Source organism: Protopterus annectens, chromosome 2.part0 (assembly GCF_019279795.1).
Source record: "Protopterus annectens isolate FY-2018-M chromosome 2.part0, PAN1.0, whole genome shotgun sequence".
NCBI lineage: Eukaryota > Metazoa > Chordata > Ceratodontiformes > Protopteridae > Protopterus > Protopterus annectens.
In genome coordinates, this window is record NC_056728.1 from 1,771,718,676 (window position 1) to 1,771,742,394 (window position 23,719).

General features: G+C 45.4%; 1 protein-coding gene across 2 annotated transcripts in view; it reads right to left on the reverse strand.

The window, feature by feature from the left end:
* LOC122793619 (ATP-dependent RNA helicase DDX19B-like) overlaps positions 1–23,719 on the reverse strand; it is a 622,575-nt gene that overhangs the window by 184,110 nt on the left and 414,746 nt on the right. For both annotated transcript variants that reach the window (XM_044061802.1, XM_044061801.1), the window contains exon 5: positions 19,267–19,402. In XM_044061802.1, the coding sequence (XP_043917737.1) occupies positions 19,267–19,402 (136 nt within the window). The remainder of the gene's footprint in view (positions 1–19,266; positions 19,403–23,719) is intronic.

Consider the following 23,719-nt stretch of genomic DNA (forward strand, 5'->3'; position numbering starts at 1 on the left):
ACCCCTGCCTCTTGAGCGCCTATTCCTGCCTCTCTGAGCTCTGGAGGTGTCTGGAAAGGACCAATTCTTGGAAGGCCAGTTCCTGCTAAACCTTGGAGGCTGGACCTGCAAGAAATCCTTGACTGTCTGGACAGATTTTGCTTTCTCTTCCACCTTCTTCAGCACCTGCTGTGCAGGGGAGCCAAACAAATTGAGCTTATCCATGGGAGCATCTAGGAGCTTTGATTTAACATGGTCTGGTAAGGATTGCTCTTTTAACCATGCATGTCTTCTGATCACTGTACCAGTCATGGCTGATCTAAAGGAAGCCTCCAGTGCATCATAGCCACATTTTAAGGAATGATTACTGACCTGCTGAATGTTATGTACCATTTCCTGAACAGATTTTTTGTCTAATGGTTCATCTGAGGACAGTTTTTTAGTTAACTGGTCTAACATAAATTCCTGATACTGAATCGAATTGACAGTTCAAGGCCCTAGCTGAAAGAGTAGCAGAAGTGTAAACTTTTTTACCCCATATCTCTAAGGCCCTAGATTCCCTTTCAGAGGGGAGGGTTTTTTTGGCAGAGGTAGCTGCTACAGCCTTGGGTCCCTGGGAGATAGTTTCGGCATCTGCAAAAGGAGCCTTATACAAATGATAATGTGTGTCCGGAACCCTGTAGTACCTATCGGGCTTATCAGGGGCCGGAGGAAGAGAATCAGGAGCAGTTCAAGCATCATTAAATGCATCATCTACAACAGTAAGTACTGGAGGAATGGCTAAAGGCCTATGCTGTGGCAAATGCAAAAAGGTTCTAAGCCTTTTCCTAGAGTCTGAAAAATCCTGGCCCTGCCATTGAAATTGTTCCCTCATAGCATGCAAGGTTTCCCCAAAAGAAAATTCCTCAGGCGGAGAGGCAGAAGGAATGGACTCTTCTGCATCAGAGTCTTCATAAGGAGAAAAAGGGCCCTCTGGAGGGTTTGAATTATCTGATTCATCAGAGGAGTCATCTGAAGAAACTGGCTCAGGGGGCTCTACTCTAGGCCTCTTCTCTGGAGGTGGGCGAGAGGCCCTGTCTGGGTGAGGTTGGGATCCCCGGATCAAAGAAATCAGATCCTCTGCTAGACTAAGCATTTGTGAACTAGAGCTAGGCCTGTGAGAGGGGGTCTTAGCAGGCACAGTTTTGGTTGATTTTGCTGCTTTAGCCCTGGCAAAGGCCTTAATCGACATGGATGCAGGTGGCCTAGCAGCTCCACGTGCAGGGGTAGAAATATCCAAAGGGATAGTATCAGATAAATCCTGTGAACCTGCAAGAGCGGGTGGGATTTCAGTAGCAGATTCAGACATGCTGGATGAGGCCTCGGTAGGAGGTAAGCTTTCGGCCGAAGGAAGAACCGTGGACTCTTTCAGCCGAAACCGAGACACTGGCGGTTGGCTTAACAGCGGTTTCGGCCGAAACCGCGGACCGCGAGTGTCGGTCCTTTTCCTTGCGTTTTTTAGATATTTGCGTAATCGGAGTATCCGACGGCATAATGTAAGCAAAAGCGGAGCCGAAAAATTCCTCAGCAAATTCCGACCAACGTCTAAGCGTCCGTCGGTTGAAAGAAGCACAGGCTAGACAAGCTGCTACGTCGTGGTCTGGGCCTAAACAAGGTAAGCAGTAAGAGTGGAAATCTTTATGAGGTATTTGTTTCCCACAAGTTAAACAGTTATTCACTTTTTCTGACATCGGCTGAGGCAAGAGAGAGTCCCCAACGGGGTACTTAGCTTTTTAGAAGTCTTCGGTAGTAGTAATCTCTGGTTCTGACCGACCGGCACTTGCGAACAGCTTCTGCTTCGGGCGCCACGCGGCAAGAAAGACTGAGGAAGATGGCGTCGGCTGATACCTTTATACCTGAATAACTGCAACTATGACGTCGGGTGAAGTGCGACATCAGCCGAGGCCAGACCCAGACTTTGGAATCCGGCCGACCGAAGGGCTGCCTGACGACAGGACAACCCATTTGTAAGGACTGCAGATGCATCCTTGAAGGACATCAAAATAGATTCCATTTGGCGGAGTAGGTTTTTCTAGTAGAGAAGCTCCTGGCCTCCAAGATGACATCCTGCACCTCCTTGGAGAGGAGAGTCTGAGGGAAATTAAGGGATTCTCCATGCAGCTAGATTTAATGTTCTGAGCTGACTGTGAAGGGTTTTGTAATTGTGCTGGGACAACAGAAGAGGAACTTGAGGTAGGATCCATGGTGGTGAGTGTGACAGGCTCTTTAGGAAAGGATACCAGTGCTGTCGTGGCCAGTCTGGAGCAATGAGAATCATTTGTGGCCTCTCTGCTCTGGTTTTTAGTAGGACTTTGGTCAGTAGAGGTAGAGGCGGGAAGGCATAGACTGTCAATTTTGTCCAATTGAATGAGAGTGCGTCCACTTTCCAGGCCTGTGGATGATAGGTCCTTGAGCAGAATTTCTCCAACTGGTAATTTCTGTGGGTAGCAAATAGATCTATGTCTGGCTGTCCCCAAGCCCAAATTATCCTTGAGAAGACTTGAGGATGCAACTTCCATTCGTGTGGGTCTGTCATATTTCTGCTTAAGTTGTCTGCCAGTGTGTTTTCCTTCCCTGGCAGGAATTGTGCCTGTAGTTGAATGTGTAATTCCAGTGCTGTGTTCCACAGGGTCATAGCTTGCCTGCATAGGGGGTATGAATGAGTCCCCCCCTGTTTGTTTATGTACCACTTGACTGTGGTGCTGTCTGTCCTTATTAGTAGCTGGCCTGAATGCAGTAGGTCTTTGAATGTCATAAAAGCATTTTGCACGGCTAGCATCTCCTTTTGGTTGATGTGTAGGTGCATCTCTTTTTGGGACCATTTTCCCTGAATGCACTGATCTGCCATGTGTGCTCCCCAGGCGTAGTCTGAGGCATCTGTTGTGATGATTTGAGTTGCTTGTGGTAAACAGAAAGGAAGACAGTACAGTTGTGTACACCTACCATAAATGTAGATGTTAGAGTGTCTTCACTGTTGCAGTCATGACTGTAGGGTTCTCCCCTGCCGGCAGGCAGCCCTCGGTCGGCCAGAATCCCAAAGTCTGGGTCCGGCGTCGGCTGTCCAACCATGCTCCCTGACGTCAGAGCGCCAGGAGTACAAAGCTGACAGCCGACGCCATCTTCTCCAGTTTTTCTTGTCCCAGATGTCAGGAGTCCCAAAATAAAAAAGGTCCCATAACCTTTGCAAATACACCTCAGAAGAATGGTGAAAAAAGGAAATACACAAAAGTAAAAATAAGAGGGGACAGGAGGGAGGGAAACCCAGACTGCAACAGTGAAGACACTCGAACATCTACATTTATGGTAGGTGTACACAAAGTACAGTTTTGTACCTACCATAAATGTAGATGTCCGAACTGGATAGCATCTGCAGTCATAACAACTGGGTTGTCCTGTCGTCAGGCAGCCCTTCAGTCGGCCGGATTCCAAAGTCCGGGTCCGGCTTCGGCTGATGTCGCACTTCACCCGACGTCATCTCTGTTGGTCTTCGGGTATAAAGGCATCAGCCGACGCCATTTTCCTCAGTGTTTCTTGCCCCAGATGCCAGTAGCCCTCTTGGAGGCTAAAAATTGGATAGATGCCAATGTTTCCAAAAAGATAGAGGTAAACACAAAAATAAGGATGTATGTACATATATACAAACAAATACACCATAAAAGACTCCCCCCCACCAGCTAGCTATTAGGAGGGTAAAATACCCTAGGAGTACCACAGAGGGGAAGGAGGGAGGGTAATCCTGACTGCAGATGCTATCCAGTTCGGACATCTACATTTATGGTAGGTACAAAACTGTACTATGTCCTTCATGGATGCATCTGCAGTCATAACAACTGGGTAGAATACCATAGCCAACTAGGGGAGGAGGATAAAACTAGATTATGGTGTGTTTAGGATCCCTTGCAGTACAGCAGTGGCAAACCCTGCTCGGGATCTGGAATATAGAGGTAAGTTATAATGCTTGGCAAATGTATGCACGGAGGTCCAAGTAGCCGCCTCAATAATGTCTTTGGTTGCCACTCCTCGTAAGAAGGCTGTGGTAGTGGCTGTTGCCCTTGTAGAATGAGGTCTTATGTTCTGTGGAATTGGTTTTCCATGGAAGGAGCAACAGAATCGTATGCAATTTCCTATCCATTTGGAGATTGTCTGTTTGGAAATAGCTTTTCCTTCCCTTCCTGTTGCATAGGCTACAAAAAGTTGGTCAGTCTTTCTGCTATTGTTTGTTCTGGCCAAGTAGTAGCGTAGCTGTCTATGTACATCCAAGGTATGCAGTATTCTTTCCCTCTGTTTTGTGGGTTGGGAAAGAAGGTAGGTAGGTGGATTGCCTGGTTTAAAGACACTCTGGATACCACCTTAGGCATAAATGTAGGATTAGTCCTCATGGACACTCTATCTTGGTGGAAGATTAGGAAGGGTTGCACTGCCATTAAGGCCTGTAGCTCTGAAACCCTCCTTGCTGAAGTAATTGCCAGTAGGAAAGCAGTTTTCCATGACAGGTGTTGTAGGTCTGCTGTTGCTGCTGGTTCAAAGGGTGATAGTGTCAACTTTTCTAGCACAAAGTTTAAGTCCCAAGCTGGCAAAGGTGGTTTCCTTGGAGGTTTTACATTCTTGATTCCTCTGAGGAACTGCCTGAGCAAAGGGTGCGAAAAAAACGGTGGATCAAAGCTGTATTCTGCTGAAATAGCTGATGCATGTATCTTGATGGAGGAGTAGGACAAGCCTGAATGAAGAAGTTCAGCCAGATACTCTAGAATGTTAGGCATATCTATGTTTGACACATCTTTTCCTCTTTCAGTACTCCAAATGACAAACCTTTTCCATTTTCCAGCATAGTTCCTTCTTGTTGAAGGTCTGCGTGCTTCAAGAATAATGTCTTTAACTCTTTGAGAAAGTTCTGGGTTAGCTGTTGCTATGTGATGTTCCATGCAGTCAGTTGCAACGCTTTTAGGTTTGGATGTATGATGCTGTAGTTGTTCTGAGTTAGCATCAAAGGCATCAGGGGTATTGGCCACATATTGTTCTGAGACATGTTCCTCAGCAGTGGGTACCAGTGTTGTCTTGGCCAGTTTGGAGCTATCAGGATTATCCTTGGACGTTCTTCCTTGATTTTTAGTAATACTTTGTGTATCAAGGGAAGAGGTGGGAATGCATATGCTGTCAGGCCTTTCCAGCTGAAGGAGAGCGAATCCACTTTCCATGCCAGTGGGTGTAATGTCCTTGTGCAGAATTTCTTGAGCTGGTGATTGAGAGGTGATGCAAATAGATCTATCTGAGGCATTCCCATTTCTTTGAGATGGTCTTGAAAATGTCCGGTGCAGTTTCCATTCGTGGGCATCCGATGTGGTTCTGCTTAATATGTCTGCTAGAATATTTTCTTTTCCCGGTACAAACATTGCCTGTAACTGGATGTTGTAGCTGAGTGCCAGGTTCCACAGGTCCAAAGTCATTCTGCATAGGGGGTATGAATGAGTGCCTCCCTGCTTGTTGATGTACCACATGACTGTGGTGTTGTCTGTCCTTATCATCAACTGGCCCTCTTTGAGAAATGGTCTGAACCTTTGGATTGCCAGTTTTACTGCCAGCATTTCTTTTAGGTTGATGTGTAGGTGAAGTTGATCCTGTGTCCACAATCCTTGCACGCATTTGTCCAGCATGTGGGCCCCCCATCCTAGGTCTGAAGAGTCTGTTGTGATGGTCTGGCTTGCTTGACATCTGCGAAAGGGTAGGCCTGGGTTTGTCTGGCATGCCTGAGCCCACCATAGGAACTCCTGTTTTAAGCATGGAATTAGTGGGATTTCTGTTTCTAGGCTGTGACTGTGTTGGGACCATAAATTCTTTAGGTACCACTGTAGTTTTCTCATATGTAGTCTGGCAAGTGAGACCAGGATTATGCATGATGCCATGAAGCCCAAGGCCTGCAGTACTTTTCTTGCTGTTAACTTGTTCAGCTTTGTTAGTGCCAAGAAGTAAAGAGGGAGTTCTTTCTGTTTTTCTGCAGTTAGGAATGCCATTTGTTTTACTGTGTCCAATTCCGCGCCCAAGAATGTCCTTGTTTGGGATGGTATCAGCCTTGACTTTTGTAGATTGACTGTGTATCCCAGTGCTTGTAGCAAGTAGATGACCCTTTGTAAATCTGTTGTCAGCTTGCTTTTGTTGTCCCCTTGTAGCAGGCAGTAGTCCAGGTATGGGTAAATTTGTATTCCCTGTAGTCTGCAATGGGCAATTACTGATGCCAGGCATTTTGTGAATACTCTGGGCGCAGTAGATCAGCCAAAGGGCAATGCTGAGAATTGATAGTGCTCTGATCCTGCAAGAAATCTGAGGTATCTTCTGCAGATTGGTCGAATGGGGACGTGCAGGTATGCCTCCTTGAGATCTAGAGTTACCAGCCAACACTCCTTGCCCAGCATGGGAAGAAGTTGCTGTAGGGTCAGCATTTTGAATTTTGGGACAATGATGTATGTATTTAAGGCGGACAGGTCGAGAATTGGTCTCCAACTTTTTCCTTTCTTGGAACTAGGAATAGTCTTGAGTAGAACCCCTTTCCTTGCTCTGCAGTTGGCACTTTTTCCACAGCTTTCATGTTTGCTAACTGCATTATCTGTTGTAGAGCCTCTGTTTTTTGATTTGGAGGTAGATTTGGCATTCCTCTTTGATTGGTAAAGTGTGGAAGTGGAACCGTACCCTTGATCCATGGTTTGTAAAATCCACTTGTCTTTTGTTATATAGTGCCAGTTTTTGAAAATAAGGTTAACTTTCCGCCTAGAGGAGCTGCTATTTGTTCCCTGGTAGGCGGATTTAGGATTAAGTCACTGTGGTTGTGTTGATGTAGTGGCAGTGGTTGTGTCTGTGCCTCTGTTGTTACCTTGCCACTGTCGTCCTCTGTAGGCACCTCCTCTGGATTGGTTTCTGCCTCTGGAACGTCTGTTTCTGCCCCTTTGAGATCTTGTGGAGTCAGGAAAGGACCAATTTTTGGCAGGCCAGTTCCTGCTAAACCTTGGGGTTGAACCTGCAAGAAATCTTTAACCGCTTGAACGGATTTTGCCTTTTCTTCCATTTTCTTCATAACCTGCTGGGCAGGTGTACCAAACAAACTTGTCTTATCCATAGGAGCATCTAGTAACTTTGCTTTAACATGTTCCCGTAAAGCTTGCTCCTTTAGCCATGCATGCCTTCTTATCACTGTGCCAGTCATGGCTGATCTAAATGAAGCCTCCAGTGCATCATAGCCACATTTTAAGGAATGGTTACTAACCTGTTGTATGTTATTTACCATTTCTAATACATATTTCTTATCAAGAGATTCATCAGTGGTTAGCTTTTTAGTTAACTGATCAAGCATAAACTCTTGGTATTGTATCATGTGAAACTGACAGTTTAAAGCTCTAGCTGAGAGAGTAGCTGAAGTGTAGACCTTTTGCCCCATCTGTCTAATGACCTTGCTTCCCTTTCAGAAGGAATAGGGTTTTTAGCTATGGTCGCTGCTACTGCCTTGGGACCCTGGGATATAGTTTCGGATCTGCAAGAGGGGCCTTGTAAAGGTGGTGATGAGTGTCTGGCACCCTGTAAAATCTGTCTGGTTTGGCAGGGGCTGGAGGTAAAGAATCTGGAGCGGAGCAGACATCATTGAAAGCATCATCCACCACCGAGAGAACAGGAGGTATAGCTAAGGGCCTGTGTTGTGGAAGGTGCAGAAAAGTCCTAAGTCTTTTTCTGGAGTCTGAAAAATCCTGTTGCTGCCATTGGAACTGCTCTCGCATGGCATGTAAGGTTTCCCAAAGGAAAATTCTTCTGGTGGGGAAGCAGCTGGAATGGATTCTTCAGCATCAGAGTCTTCAAAATTAGAGAAAGGAGCCTCTGGCTGATCAGTTATGTCTGATTCATCGGCTGAATCATCAGATGACACTGGCTCAGGGGGCTCTGCCCTAGGTCTCTTCTCTGGGGGCTGAGAGGCCCTGTCTGGGTGAGATTGAGATCCTCTAATTAATGAAATTAAATCTTCTGCCAGAGTAAGCATTTGAGAACTAGAGGAGGGCCTGGTTGAAGGGGTTTAACAGGCACTGATTTAGTAGTCTTGGCTGCTTTAGCCCTGGCGAAGGCCTTAATGGACATGGCTGCTGGAGGCCTAGCAGCACCACGTGCTGGGGTAGAGACATCCAAGGGAATGGTGTCTGATAAGTCAGTGGCAACCACCGTAGTGGGTATAATTTCTGAGGCCGATTCAAGAATGGTAGCAGGGGCCTCAGTTGTAGAGATAGATTCAGCTGTACTTTGATCAGTTTTCTCGGTTTCGCCGGAAACCGAGACACTCGCGGTTTGCTTAACCATGGTTTCAGCCGAAACCGCGGACCGCGAGTGTCGGTCTTTATCTTTGCGTTTTTTGGCAGATTGGGTAGTCGGAGGATCCGACGGCATAATGTACGCAAAATCAGAACCGAAAAACTGTTCAGCAAACTCCGACAGGCCTAAGCGTTCGTCGGTTGAAAGAAGCACAGGCCGAACAGGCTGCTACGTCGTGGGCTGGGCCTAAACAAGGCAGACAGTAAGAGTGGAAATCTTTATGAGGTATTTGTTTCCCACAGGTTAAACAATTATTAACTTTTTCTGACATCGGCTGAGGCAAGAAAGAGTCCCCAACGGGGTACTTAGCTTTAGAAGTCTTCGAAGTAGTATTCGGTAGAAGTAATCTCTGGATCCGACCGACCGGCACTTGCGAACAGCTTCTGCTTCGGGCGCCACGCGGCAAGAAAGACTGAGGAAAATGGCGTCGGCTGATGCCTTTATACCCGAAGACCAACAGAGATGACGTCGGGTGAAGTGCGACATCAGCCGAAGCCGGACCCGGACTTTGGAATCCGGCCGACTGAAGGGCTGCCCGACGACAGGACAACCCAGTTGTTATGACTGCAGATGCATCCATGAAGGACATCTGTACTATGTTCATCGTGTTTCACTGTTGCAGTCATGACTGTAGGGTAGAATCCCAAAGCTGAAAGAAAGGGAGGTTGTCATAAAGAGGAAGGGGCGGCTTAAAAGGCCCTGCAAGACTGCAGAGGCAAAGCCTGCCCTAGACTTAGAGTAGAGAGGTAGATTGTAGTGCTTAGAAAATGTATGCACTGAACTCCAAGTTGCAGCTTCCAAAATGTCCTTGGTAGGAACTCCCCTGAGGAAGGCCACAGAAGTGGCAGCAGCTCTGGTGGAATGAGTCCGTATACACCCTGGGATTTGCTTTCCATGGTGAGAATAACAAAATCTGATTCCATGAGCAATCCATTTAGAAATGGTCTGTTTTGAAATGGCTTTACCTTGGGAACTTGAAGCATAAGAAACAAACAATTGATCTGATTTTCTGATGTCCTTGGTTCTGTTCAGGTAAAAACGTAGCTGTCTGGGTACATCCAAGGAATGTAAGATCCTTTCCCCTTTATTTTGAGGAGTGGGGAAAAAGGTTGGCAAGTGTATAGTTTGATTTAAAGCCACCTTGGAAACCACCTTAGGCATGAAGGTAGGATTAGTCCTCAAAGATACACTGTCTTGATGAAAAATAATATAAGGTTCCACAGCCATAAGAGCTTGTAACTCTGAAACTCTCCTGGCAGAGGTTAGGGCCAACAGGATGGCTGTCTTCCAAGATAAAAACTTGATGTCAGAAGAGGCAGCAGGCTCAAAAGGAGGCAAGGTTAGTTTTTCCAAAACATAGTTGAGATCCCAAGCAGGAATGGGAGGAGATCTATGAGGTCTTAAGTTCTTAGCTCCTCTGAGAAACTGTCGCATGAGCTGGTGGGAAAAGATGGGAGGGTCTGTATTATAATGAGCAGAAATAGCAGAGGCATGTATCTTAATGGAAGAGAAAGAAAGACCCTTATGTAAGAGATCTGTCAAGTAAAGTAAAATTAAAGTAATGTTAGGAAGAAGAGGATCAGAATCCTGAGCCTGCATCCAGGAACAAAATCTTTTCCATTTTCCTGCATAAGATTTTCTAGTGCTAGGACGTCTGGCTTCTAAAATGACATCCATAACCTGCTTGGGCAGTAAAGAAGAAATCAAAGGCCCTGGATTAACCAGGCTGCCAAGCTGAGAGTTCTGACAGGAGAGTGTAGAACATGACCCTGATGTTGGGACAGAAGGTTCGGAGACAGAGGTAAAACCCAAGGGGGGTCCAGGCATAGGTTTTTCTTAGAGTTGGATACCAAAACTGCACAGGCCAATTTGGAGCCAGCAAGATTATCCTCTTGGGCTTGTCCTGTTTTATCTTCAATAAAACCCGTGGAAGAAGAAGAGGTGGAAAGGCATATCCCGAGAGGTTCCTCCAACTGAATGACAGAGCGCCCACTTTCCAAGCTTCTCTGTGGAAAGTCCTGGTGCAAAAAGTCTGTAGTTGATGATTTAGATGGGATGCAAAGAGGTCTATGTGAGGACATCCCAGACTGCTGTTATCATCCTGAATATCTTGGTGTCCAGCATCCACTCGTGTGGATCCAAAAGATTTCTGCTCAGACTGTCTGCCAGGAAATTTTGTTTCCCTGGTAGGAACTGAGCTTGAAGATCCAGATTGCAAGCTAGAGCTGTGTTCCATAGATCCATGGCTAGTCTGCAAAGGGGGTAGGAATGAGATCCCCCTTGCTTGTTTATGTACCACAACTGTGGTGTTGTCTGTCCGTATTAACAGTTGTCCTGGTTGTAAAAGATTCCTGAAGGCCAATAGAGCTTTCTGAACGGCTAACATTCCCTTTAAATTGATATGTAGGTGCTTCTGATCCTTTGCCCAAAGGCCCTGTAAACAATTGCCCAGAAAATGGGCACCCCAAGCATAATCCGAGGCGTCCTTGGTTAGAATCCGAGAGGCAGGAAGCAGACGGAAGGGCTTCCCTTTGTTCAGAGCACATGCCCTGGACCACCAAAGAAATTCCTTTTGAAGGCAGGGAAGGACGGAGATCAGTATGTCAAAACTGTGGCAATGCTGAGACCATACACTTTTTAGGTACCACTGCATTTTCCTCATGTGCAATCTTGCATATGGTACGAGAAGGATGCAGGAGGCCATGTAACCCAAAGCCTGCAGGAATTTCCTTGCAGACAGAGGAGTTAAAGTTGCCAAGGTTCTGAAAGTTGAAGCCAACTGTAACTGTTTTTCGGATGTCAGAAATGCCATCTGGGTTGTGGTGTTTAGAAGCGCACCCAGAAAAGTTATCTGTTGTGATGGTGTCAAATTTGACTTTATGTTTACAGAGAATCCCAGGAACTTGTGGAGGTTCTGTACAAATTCTAGATGCTGGAGTAAGACATCCTTGCTGTCTGCCTGAATTAGACAATTGTCCAGATAAGGGTAAATTTGAATTCCCTTGAGTCTGCAGTAAGCTACTACTAGAGCCAGGCATTTGGTGAAGACCCTGGGCGCAGTAGATAATCCAAAGGGCAGCGCAGAGAATTGAAAGTGCCTCGATCCGGCTTTGAACCTGAGGTATTTTCTGCGATCCTGCCTGATGGGAATGTGTAAATATGCCTCCTTTAAATCCAAAGTTACCATCCATGCATTTTTGGACAGCATTGGAAGTAGCTGCTGTAGAGTAAGCATCTTGAATTTTGGAATCTCTAGAAAGGTGTTCAAGACCGACAGATCCAGAATGGGTCTCCATGAGTTTTGCTTCCTTGGGACTAGAAAAAGCCTTGAATAAAACCTTTTCCCATCTCTGAAAGAGGAACCAGTTCTATGGCATTCATAGCCAAAAGAGCTTCCACCTGGTTTAAGGCCTCCGTCCATTGATGCTTTGGAAGGTCTGGCCATCCGCTTCGCCTTGGCAAGGTATGAAAATGGAATTTGTAACCTCTTAAAACCACATCCAAAACCCATTTGTCTTGGGTTATTTGAGTCCAATTTTGATAAAAAAGAGAGAGTTTTCCTCCGAGAGGGGCTTCCAGGCAAGAAGTTCCTGTAGCCCAACAGAGGGAGTCATTGAGTTTGTTTCCTTTGAGATTGTAACCTGTCCTCTCCTCCCCTAGGGGTGGAAGCAGTCCACTGTCTTGATCTATAAGCGGCTTGCGTTTGAGGCCTCCCTCTGAAACGTCTATAGCTACCCCTCTGAGGCCTGTCAGAAGCGGGAAAGGACCAATTTTTAGAAGGCCAATTCCTGCTAAATCTAGGAGGCTGTACTTGTAAGAAATCTTTAACTGTTTGCATGGATTTCGCCTTATCCTCCATCTTTTTAATTACCTCTTCAGCTTTAGATCCAAACAAAACATTATGCTGAACAGGAGCATCCAATAATTTAGCCTTTATTTGTTCAGGTAAATTTTGTTCCTTTAGCCATGCATGCCTTCTAATGACGGTGCCAGAGGCCGCAGCCCTACAAGAAGCCTCCAAGGCATCAAATCCACAGTGTAAACCATGCTTCCCAACTTGTTCAGTGGCGTGCAATAAGTCATGTAATTCCTTATCATCTGCACAGGCAGAAATGGAAGTAAGCTTCTGTTTTAAGACAGACAATAGAAACTGCTGGTATTTAAACATATGAAACTGACAGTTTAAAGCCCTAATGGACAGAGTAGCAGAAGTGTACACCTTTTTGCCCCATTTTTCTAAGGATCGAGAATCCTTTTCAGTAGGAATGGGATTTTTGGCAGAAGCGGCCTTAACTCCCTTGGGACCCTGAGAAATGGTTTCAGGGTCAGCAGAAGGGTTCTTGTATAAAAACTGATGGGAATCAGGAACCCTGTAATATCTATCAGGCTTAACAGGAGCAGGAGGAAAAGAGTCAGGGGTTAAGTTAGCCTCTGAAAAGGCATCATCCACAATATCCAAAACAGGAGGAATAGCCAGGGGTCTATGTTGGGGAAGAAGAAGAAATTCCCTCAGTCTTTTCTTGGATTCTGAAAACTCCTGTCCTTCCCAATGGAAATGTTCCCTCATTTCATGCAAAGTTTCCCCAAAAGAGAAATCCTCAGGGGGAGAAGCAGAAGGAATGGATTCTTCAGCATCAGAATCCTCATAAGGAGGGAAAGAATATTCCTGATCAGAAGACGAAACTGAGGAAACAGAAGCCTGATCAGAGGAATCATAAGAAACGTCCTGCCTTGGCCTTTTGTCTGGAGGGGGATGAGAACCCCTAATCATGGTAATTAAATCCTCCGCCATCTTGAGTAACTGTTTCTGTGACTTAGGAGCCGGTTCAGAAGAGGCCTGTGTTGAAGTCTTTGATTTTGAAGGAGTCTTTGCCTTTGGCATTGCCTTTATTAGTAGCCGAGTAGGCCTGAAAACCACTTCGGAAGCCGGTACCTGCACAGCGGCTCCGGACCCATCCGAAGGAGCATTGTCCAAAGGTCCTGCAACAGAAATATTTAAAGGCCTGGTTGGCTCCTCATGAGAGTCAGTTTCAGCCGTCTGTTCTGAAATGGCCGACGACAGGGGCTGCAAAAGCACCTCACTGACTACGGCCGAACCTGAAGCTGGCTCCGCTTGCGCGCTATCATCAGACTTGGACCTCTGAGGCCTGTCTTTATCCTTGCGATGCTTGTGAACTCCGGTAGCCGGGACTGTATCCGATGACATTTTGTAGTTAAAGCGCCTACCGAAGTAATGAAAAGCAAAATCGTACCTTCGCTTAATAGTACGTTGATTGAATCTAGCACAAGACCGACAACTAGCTACATCGTGGTCAGGGCCCAAGCAAGGAATACAGTAAGAATGAAAATCCTTATGAGGTATTTGCTTCCCACATCAAATACAATTATTAACTTTTTCTGACATCGGAGTGGAGCAAGAAAAAAGTTTCCCCAACGGGGTACTTAGCTGTGAGTGGAGAAGAAAATCTTCGGACCGAAGTATATCAGGAAAATTAGTCAGGAGTCAGCCGACCGGCACTTGCGAACTGCTATCACCGCACGGCAAGAAAGACTGGAGAAGATGGTGTCGGCTGTCAGCTTTGTACTCCTGGCGCTCTGACGTCAGGGAGCATGGTTGAACAGCCGACGCTGGACCCAGACTTTGGGATTCTGGCCGACCGAGGGCTGCCTGCCGGCAGGGGAGAACCCTACAGTCATGACTGCAACAGTGAAACACGATGAACATCTGTGTTTCTTTGGCATGCTTGAGCCCACCACAAAAATTCCTTTTGAAGGCATGGAATGAGTGGTATAATTGTTTCCAAGCTGTGGCTGTGTTGAGACCATAAGTTTTTTAGGTACCATTGTGGTTTCCTCATATGCAGCTTTGCACATGGTATTAGTAGGATGCAAGATGCCATGAACCCCAGAGCCTGCAGGACTTTCCTTGCAGTTAGCCTGGTTAAAGTTGTCATTTTATTGAAGTATTGAGACAGTTGCCCTTGTTTGTCTGGCATGAGGTAGGCCGTCTGGGTCGTCGTATTTAAGCTGGCACCCAGGAAAATTATCTGTTGAGAAGGTATTAGTTTTGATTTCTTTTTGTTCACTGTGTAACCCAGGTAATTTAACAGTTTTATTACAAATGCCAGATGCTGCAATAGAATGTCCTTGCTGTCCGCTTGGATCAGGCAGCCGTCCAGATATGGGTAGATTTGTATTCCTTGTTGTCTGCAGAAGGCAATTACTGATGCCAGGCATTTCGTAAACACTCTGGGTGCAGTAGATAAGCCAAAGGGTAATGCAGAGAATTGGTAATGGGTTGAACCTGCAAGAAATCTGCGGTATCTCCTGCAATCTTGTCTGATAGGGACATGCAGATATGCCTCCTTGAGGTCCAACGTTACCAGCCAAGACTCCTTGCCCAGCATGGGAAGAAGCTGCTGTAATGTGAGCATCTTGAATTTTGGTACCTCTAGATATGTGTTCAGAATAGATAGGTCTAAGATGGGTCTCCAATCTTTGTCCTTCCTTGGTACCAGAAATAGTCTTGAATAAAAACCTTGACCTTGTTCTTTTGCAGGTACCTCTTGAATTGCTTTCATATCCATGAGAGCGGAAATTTGTTTTTGTGCCTCTGCCCATTGATTTTATGGCAGGTTTGGCATGCCTCTCATTTTTGGAAGGGTGTGAAAGTGGAACCTGCAGCCTCTGTCTAATATCCAGAATCCATTTGTCCTTTGTAACAATGTGCCAGTTTTTTGAAAATAAGGCCAGTTTTCCACCCAAAGGTGCTGCCATTAAAGCTTTGTTTGGCAGGCATTGGGGAAAAGTCATTGTGTCTGTTTTCTAAATGACTGTGGTCTATCTTCTCCACCTCTTGGGGCTGGTGCTTGCCACTGTCTAGCTCTGTAAGATCCTTGAGGTTGTCCTCTACCCCTTGGGCATCTGTATCTGCCCCTTTGGGGTCTGTCCATCGCTGGAAAGGACCAATTTTTTGAAGGCCAGTTTCTGCTGAAGCGTGGAGGCTGCACCTGCAAGAAATCTAACTGTTTGCATAGATTTTGCTTTTTCCTCCATTTTCTTTAGTACCTCCTCAGCTTTAACACCAAACAATACATCTTTTTGTAGTGGTGCATCCAATAACTTTGCTTTGACATGATCTGGTAAGGTTTGCTCTTTGAGCCAAGCATGGCTACGTATAACAGATCCCGTGACAGCAGCTCTACATAAGGCCTCTAAAGCATCAAAACCACACTGCAAGGTATGTTTCCCCACTTGTTCTGCTCCATGCAACAAATCCTGCAACTCTTTCAAATCTGGTTGTTCTGTTTGTGTCATTTTGCTTTTCAGCTGAGATAGCAAGAACTGTTGGTACTTTAACATGTGAAATTGACAGTTTAATGCCCTCATGGTTAAGGTGGCTGATGTATACACCATTTCCCCCCACCTTTCTAATGCTCTGGAATCTCTCTCTGAAGGTAAAGGGTTTTTAGCAGTAGAGGCCTTAATCCCCTTGGGACCTTGTGAAATTGTTTCTGGGTCCGCAGAATGGCTTTTATAACGGAACTGGTGAGAATCAGGAACCTGGTAATATCTGTCTGGTTAAACTGGGGCTAGAGGTAAAGAGTCTGGATTAAGACTGGCTTCTGCATATACATCATCCAAAATATCTAAGACAGGAGGGATAGCCAGGGGCCTATGCTGGGGAAGCAGTAAAAATTCCCTAAGCCTTTTCTTGGAATCTGAGTAATCTTGGCCTTCCCAGTGGAAGTGCTCTCTCAATGTATGCAGGGTTTCCCCAAAAGAGTAGTCTTCGGGGGGGGGGGGGGACTGAGGGAATAGACTCCTCAGCATCAGAGTCTTCAAAAGGGGAATAGGCGTAATCCTGGTCTTCAGAATGGTCTGAGGTAATAGAAGCCTGGTCTGAGGAAGGGTAGTCTTCTTCCAACCTGGGTCTTTTGTCCGAGGGGGGTTGAGAACCCCTGATGAGGGTAATTAAATCCTCAGCCATTTTAAGCATCTGTTTTTTAGGCATGGGGCCTTGAGAGGAGGTCTGAGGACCCTGTTTTTTAGTTTTCAATGCAGCTTTAGATTTAGTGAAGGATTTAATAGAGAAGGTGGTAAGGCCTGAAAACGCCTTCAGAAATGGCAGGCCTCACTAAATTTTCGGTTTCCTCGCCAAGAGTGGCGTCAGTATCTGTAGTGGGAATGGAGCCTGCGACCTCGGGTACTGAAGTCGCCGGTAAAATAGCTTCATCGGTAGTCAGGGGCTGCGTAGGCGCCTCGCTGAGAACCGGAGAACCTGTAGTCGGCCTAAGCGTGGTCTCAGTACTTGGTGCAGGCCTCTGATGTCTGTCCTTATCCTTGTGTCTTTTGCCTAAAACTGGCGTCTGTGTATCCGACGACATGATATAATTACATTTTTTGCCAAAATAATGAAGGGCGAACTCCGCCCAGCGCTTAATAGTGCGCTTGTTAAACCTAGCACAAAAACGGCAGGCCGAGACGTCGTGGTCTGGCCCTAAGCAAGGTATACAGTAAGAGTGAAAATCCTTGTGCGGTATTTGCTTCCCACAAGAAATGCAATTATTAACTTTGTCTGACATCGGTCTGAGGCAAGAAAAGTTTCCCCAACGGGGTACTTAGCTTTAAAGACGACTTCGGCTGAAATACTGTTCGTAAATCTCAGGAGCTGGCCGACCGGCACTTGCGAACTGCTTCTGCTTCGGGCACCGCGCGGCAAGAAAGACTGAAGAAAATGGCGTCGGCTGCCTCTTTTATACCCCTACCGCAATGACGTCAGGGAAGAAGCGACTACAACCGACACCAGACCTAGACTTTGGAATTCGGCCGACCGAGGACCCGCCTGACAGCAGGATAACCCAAGTGTGATGACTGCAGCTGTATGCACGATGAACATCAGGAGCTTGCAGGTGCACTTGATTGCTCAAGGCTGTGTTCCACAGAGCCATGGCTAACCTGCAGATTGGGTAGGAATGAGTTCCCCCCGGCTTGTTTATGTACCACATAACTGTGGCGCTGTTTGTCTTTATCAAGAGTTGTCCTGGAAGGATAAGGTATTTGAAAGCTGTCAATGCATTCTGTACAGGTTTCTTTTTGATTGATATGCAGGTGAATTTGTCCTGGGCTACATTTGCCTGCCATGTGAGCCTCCCCATGCATAACATGAGTCTGTTGTCAGGGTTTGGGCAGCGAGGGGTTGAGTGAAAGGGAGGCCCTTGTTGTGGTTGCAAGCCTCTGCCAACCAAAGGAACTCTGTCCTTATGCAAGGAATGATAAGAATCACCATTTCCAGGTCATGAGAATGTTGACACTAGACACTTTTGAAGTTTCCTCATATGTAGTCTTGCATATGGAATTAGGGGAATGCATGAGACCATGAACCCTAGGGCTTGCAGTATTTTCCTTGCAGATAGCTGGGTTGTGGTGGCCAGTAGTTTGAAGTAATTTGTGAAATAAACCTGCTTTTTTGGAGTGAGGAATGCCATCTGAAAAGTTGTGTTCAAGTTTGCTCCCAGGAATACAACCTTTTGGCTGGGTACCAGGTGTGATTTATTTTCGTTGATGGTGTACCCCAGAGAAGTTAAGAGTCTCTTTACAAATGTCAGGTGCTGAAACAGCAATTCCTGACTGTCCACCTGAATCAGGCAATCATCCAAGTATGGGTAAATATGAATATTTCACTGCCTGCAGTATGCAATGGCTGGAGCCAGGCACTTTGTGAAAACCCTGGGCGCAGTAGACAAGCCAAAGAAAAATGCAGAGAACTGATAGTGCATAGAGCCTGCCCTGAAACTTAGATATTTCCTGCAAGATTCCCTTATGGGGATGTGCAGATAAGCTTTTTTTTAAGTCTAGGGTGACCAGCCAGGAGTCCTCGGCTAGCATAGGAAGCAGCTGCTGGAGTGTAAGCATTTTGAATTTTGGTACCACCAGGAAGGTGTTGAGAATTGACAGATCCAGGACAGGCCACCAAGAGCTCTCTTTTTTGGGCAGCGGGAACAGTCTGGAGTAGAAACCCTGTCCACTTTGCTCAGTTGGAACAGGTTGAATAGCCCTGATACTGAGGAGAGAAAGTACTTGGTTTTGGGCCTCTGCCCACTGGTTTGGAAGGTCTGGCAACTTTCTTGGGGTTGGCAGGGAGTGGAAGTAGAATCTGTATCCCTGGGATACAATGTTTAAGACCCAGCAGTCCTGGGTAATGTACTCCCAGTTTTTTGCATGCAGGGCGAGATTTCCTCCTAGGGGTGCAAGTAGTTGGGCATGGCTGGGAAGGATGAAAGACAAGTCATTGTGAACTTTTTCCATATGGGGGTGGCTTACCACTCCCTGTTTTTGAGGTTGGCGCACTCCACTGTTTAGATCTGTGCATACCGTGAGACTGTAGTCTTTCTGGTCTGTTGCCCCTGGGTTTGGACTGAGAAGGTCTGGGTTTGGACTGAGAAGGTCTGGGAGGGGCTGGAAAGGACCAGCTTTTAGAAGGCCAATGCCTACTGAATCTAGGTGGCTGTACCTGTAAGAAACCTTTAACAGTTTGCATAGACTTAGCTTTTTCCTCCATCATTTTAAGAACAACTTCTGCTTTTGTGCCAAACATTCTTGGTTTAATGGAGCATCTAGTAATTTTGCTTTGACATGGTCTGGCAAGATTTGTTCCTTCAGCCTAGCATGCCTTCTCAGAACACACACACTCACACATGTGTGTGCGCATGCATGCGTGTATGTATATATATTGAAAATGTAAAATCTTTTTTTTTTTTTTTTGCTTTGACACCTAGGTCAGTATGTACAAGGCCAAACAAATCAGACTCATACAGAACAGCAAATACAATGACATACATGACACAAAATAAGACAACTAAAAATACCATTGATGTCTATTACACATCTTACCCACTCAGCATGACTTACAATCTAAGTTCTTCAAATGACTTCACTGAATAAAGCGGAGAGTTGGGATCTTTCTGCAGCACTTCGACTGGTGTTTTTGTCTGTACCAGGTTACTATGTAGTAATTTATTTAGCAAGGATTGTGCGGCTTTGTCCTCTAGCAAAGGTGAACAAACAAATAAAGAATGGAAAAAAAATAAAACAGATGCATTAAAACAACTGAGCTCATTTGCTCCACATGTCAATACCCTCCCCCCAAAAGATCTACAATTAAGACAACTCCAGTGTTTAAATAAATGGGTGGCATTATGAATAATCAGAAACAACTGTTACCAGACATTCTCAGAGTGAATAAATACTGCAAGAATTTTTTTCTGCTAAAACAATCTCGATTAACTACACCACAACAGTAAAACATTTTTTACATGGTGGGCTGGTGGAGTGGAACAGATAGCACAAAAATTACAGCAGTCTCAGTATTACAGAAGGATGGACCCCTCCCAAGCAAACTCTGATCCATAGAAGTTCAGTATATGTGTGTGTGTGTGTGTGTGGGGGGGGGGGGGGGTATTAAGCCTGAGAGCAGCACTTTGGCCAACTCATCTACCCCAGGGTAGAGGCAAGATTTAATACTAAGTACTGGAGACAAAGTCACCAGTACAGAGGTGTATGCATATGCAATGTACACTGGGAACTGGAGTAGGACCGTGGGTATGCAATAAATAAAATAAATAAATTAAATAAACATCGTCCTCAACTCTTAGAATGCTGCTGGGACACCTAATCTACTCTCTACATAATTCCCATCTGCTTACTGAAGGGATTTCACCAAATGATACCCCCAGTCCAAAAAACGTCAGGAAAGGTACTAGGGAACGTGGGGCAGACAACTGACGAGGAGCTCCATGACAAAGTTTAAGGGAGACAGCTATAGTGAAGACAAAAAATCAAGCAAATAAAACAAAAAGAAACAGTAAATGGAATATGACCAACAATTTTTCCTTCATCTCTTGCTACAAACCACATCAGCTTACATTTCTCTTTCATTAGGTGCAGGTTTTAAATTCTGAACAGGTGTGCAACGGAAAGAACCAGTAAGCAGAGGAAAAATTCAAAAACACTTAGGTGGAAAAGTACATTTTAAGTAGACATGGTAACATATTAGCTTATTCACATAGACATCTAAGATTTTGTATGTAGTTCCACTTCCACTATGACAGCCAACTTAAGTCTTACCCTTTTGACTGCACTAACAAGCAGAGCAAGAACCTCAAACTGGGATTACGGGCACTAGTTTCATTAATGTTTAGAAGTTCTAACATACCAAACGATGTTAATGTGCAATCTTCCCTTCATTCCTTAGAAGAAAGAAGTCCTACTTTACACACAAGGGAAGTTGTTAGTTTCCCTTACATGCACTACGCTCAATAACAAAAGGATCAAGGATATGATCAGCAGAACAGTTACAAATGTCTTATATTGCCAAAAAAGAAAAAGTGAAGCATACCTGACAAAGTGGCAAAGAAGTTAAACAAAGCTCAAATAATGAAGAAAGGTAGACTAGAACAAACTATCTGTATCAACAGATTAAGAGCACAGCAGCTAGTGAACAAATAAGTGGTTGCAGATATCTTTTTTCACCCCTTTTGATTAAATGGGCTGTAAGTAATTAGCAAGAGGAGGAAGAATGCGCCTAAGCACTGTACTGCTGGAAGATATGGAAGGGGAGAGCAAACATGAAAAAAAAAGATAAAGTTATATCTGTACCATGACAGAAACATGCTGTCTTGTTCCCAACCAGTAAAATCCCTGGGTTACTGGATGCAATCCCAGTCTCTCAGAGATTTCAATTCCAGAGCTCTACCGCTTCTACCTGTAATACACTGCCCCCCCCCCCCCCCCATCTACATCACATCAAGTTTGCCCCTTATACAGATGTAGTAAATTTGCAAAGACAACTCCAGGAGCTTAGTACAGGACTCTAAGGGGAACCCCTGAAGGCCCGGATGCCCACTAACCCAAACATATAGGGGATAGAGATAGGAATGGATGGTTAAACTGGACTGAAACAGATAAAGTACAGTTTTGTACCTACCATAAATGTAGATGTCCGATAGGCATGCATCTGCAGTCCTTACAAATGGGTTGTCCTGTCGTCAGGCAGCCCTTCGGTCGGCCGGATTCCAAAGTCTGGGTCTGGCCTCGGCTGGTGTCGCACTTCACCCGACGTCATAGCGGCAGTTCTTCGGGTATAAAGGCATCAGCCGACGCCATTTTCCTCAGTGTTTCTTGCCCCAGATTCCAGGTGCCCTCTAGGAAGGCTAAATTTGGATAAATGCAAATGGTTCCAAATACTAGAGAGCAAACAAAAAATAAGCATGTATGTACATATATACAAACAAATACACCATAATAGATTCCCCCGGCTAGCAACAAGATGGGCAAATACCCTAGGAGTACCACAGAGGGGAAGGAGGGTGGGTAATCCTGACTGCAGATGCATGCCTATCGGACATCTACATTTATGGTAGGTACAAAACTGTACTATGTCCTTCAAGGATGCATCTGCAGTCCTTACAAAAGGGTAGAATACCATAGCCAAACTGGGGGAGGAGGAGAAATAAGATTATGGTGTAGTTAAGATCCCTTGCAAAACAGCAGTGGCAAAACCTGCTCGGGATCTGGAGTATAAAGGTAAATTGTAATGCTTGGCAAATGTATGCACGGAGCTCCAAGTAGCAGCCTCTAAAATGCCCTTGGTAGCCACTCCTCGTAAGAAAGCTGTGGTAGTGGCTGTAGCCCTTGTAGAGTGAGGCCTGATGTTTTCTGGAGTTTTCTTCCCATGGTAGGAGTAACAAAATGTAATGCAATTTCCTATCCACTTAGAGATAGTCTGTTTTGAAATTGCTTTTCCTTCCATTCCTGTCGCATATGCTACCAGTAGCTGGTCAGTCTTTCTATTGCTCTTGGTCCTGTCCAGGTAGTAGTGTAAATGTCTATGTACATCCAAGGTATGCAACAGTCTGTCTCCCCTGTTCTGTGGGTTGGGGAAGAATGTTGATAGGTGGATAGCTTGATTTAAAGATACCCTGGAGACCACCTTTGGCATAAAAGAAGGATTAGTTCTCATGGACACTATCTTGATGGAAGATCAGGAAGGGCTGTACTGCCATTAATGCCTGTAGCTCAGATACCCTTCTTGCTGAAGTGATTGCAAGCAGGAAAGCAGTTTTCCATGATAAGTACTGTAATTCTGCTGTTGCTGCTGGCTCGAAAGGAGGGAGTGTCAACTTTTCTAGCACAAAGTTCAAGTCCCATGCTGGCAATGGTGGCTTCCTAGGTGGCTTTACATTTTTAATCCCTCTCAGAAACTGCCTGAGCAGAGGATGTGAGAAGACTGGAGGATCCAAGTTGTATTCTGCTGAAATAGCTGATGCATGAATATTAATGGAAGAATAGGACAGGCCGTTGTGGAAGAGCTCTGCCAAGTATTCCAGGATGTTAGCTATGTTTACCAGTGACACATTCTCTTCTTTTGCAGTACTCCAAATGAGATATCTTTTCCATTTTGCTGAATAATTTTTTCCTGTTGAGGGTCTGCAAGCCTCCAAGATAATGTCTTTAACCCTTTGAGATAAATCTGGGTTATTTGGTCTTATGCAATGTTCCAGGCAGCCACCTGCAGTGTTTTCAAGTTTGGATGCAGGGTTTTGAAGTTGTTCTGTGTTAACAGCAAGGGAACTAGGGGCAGAGGCCATATTTGTTCCCGAGGCATGCTCCTCAGTAATGGGTACCAATGTTGCCTTGGCCAGACTGGAGCTATCAGGATGATCCTTGGACGGTCTTCTTTGATCTTCAATAGCACCTTGTGCATCAAAGGAAGAGGTGGGAATGCATATGCTGTCAGGTTTTTCCAACTGAAAGATAGGGAGTCCACTTTCCAAGCAAGTGGGTGGTACGTCCTTGTGCAGAATTTTTTCAGTTGGTGATTGTGTGGGGATGCAAATAAGTCTATTTCTGGTAGTCCCCATTTCCCTGTAATGGTTTTGAAGATGTCTGGATGCAGCATCCATTCGTGGGCATCCGTGGTAGTTCTGCTTAGGATGTCTGCTAGTATATTTTCTTTTCCTGGCACAAAAATTGCTTGAAGCTGAATGTTGAAGCTCAGTGCCACATTCCAGAGGTCCATTGCCATCCGGCATAGAGGGTATGAATGTGTGCCTCCCTGTTTGTTGATGTACCACATAACTGTGGTGCTGTCCGTCCTTATCAGCAGTTGACCCTGTCGAAGAAATGGTCTGAATGCCTGAATTGCCAGTTTTACTGCCAGCATTTCCTTTTGATTTATGTGTAGGTGCAGCTGGTCTTGAGTCCATAAGCCTTGTATGCACTTGTCCAGCATGTGCGCCCCCCAACCGAGGTCTGAGGCGTCTGTTGTGATGGTCTGGCTTGGTTGAGTGCTGTGGAAGGGCAG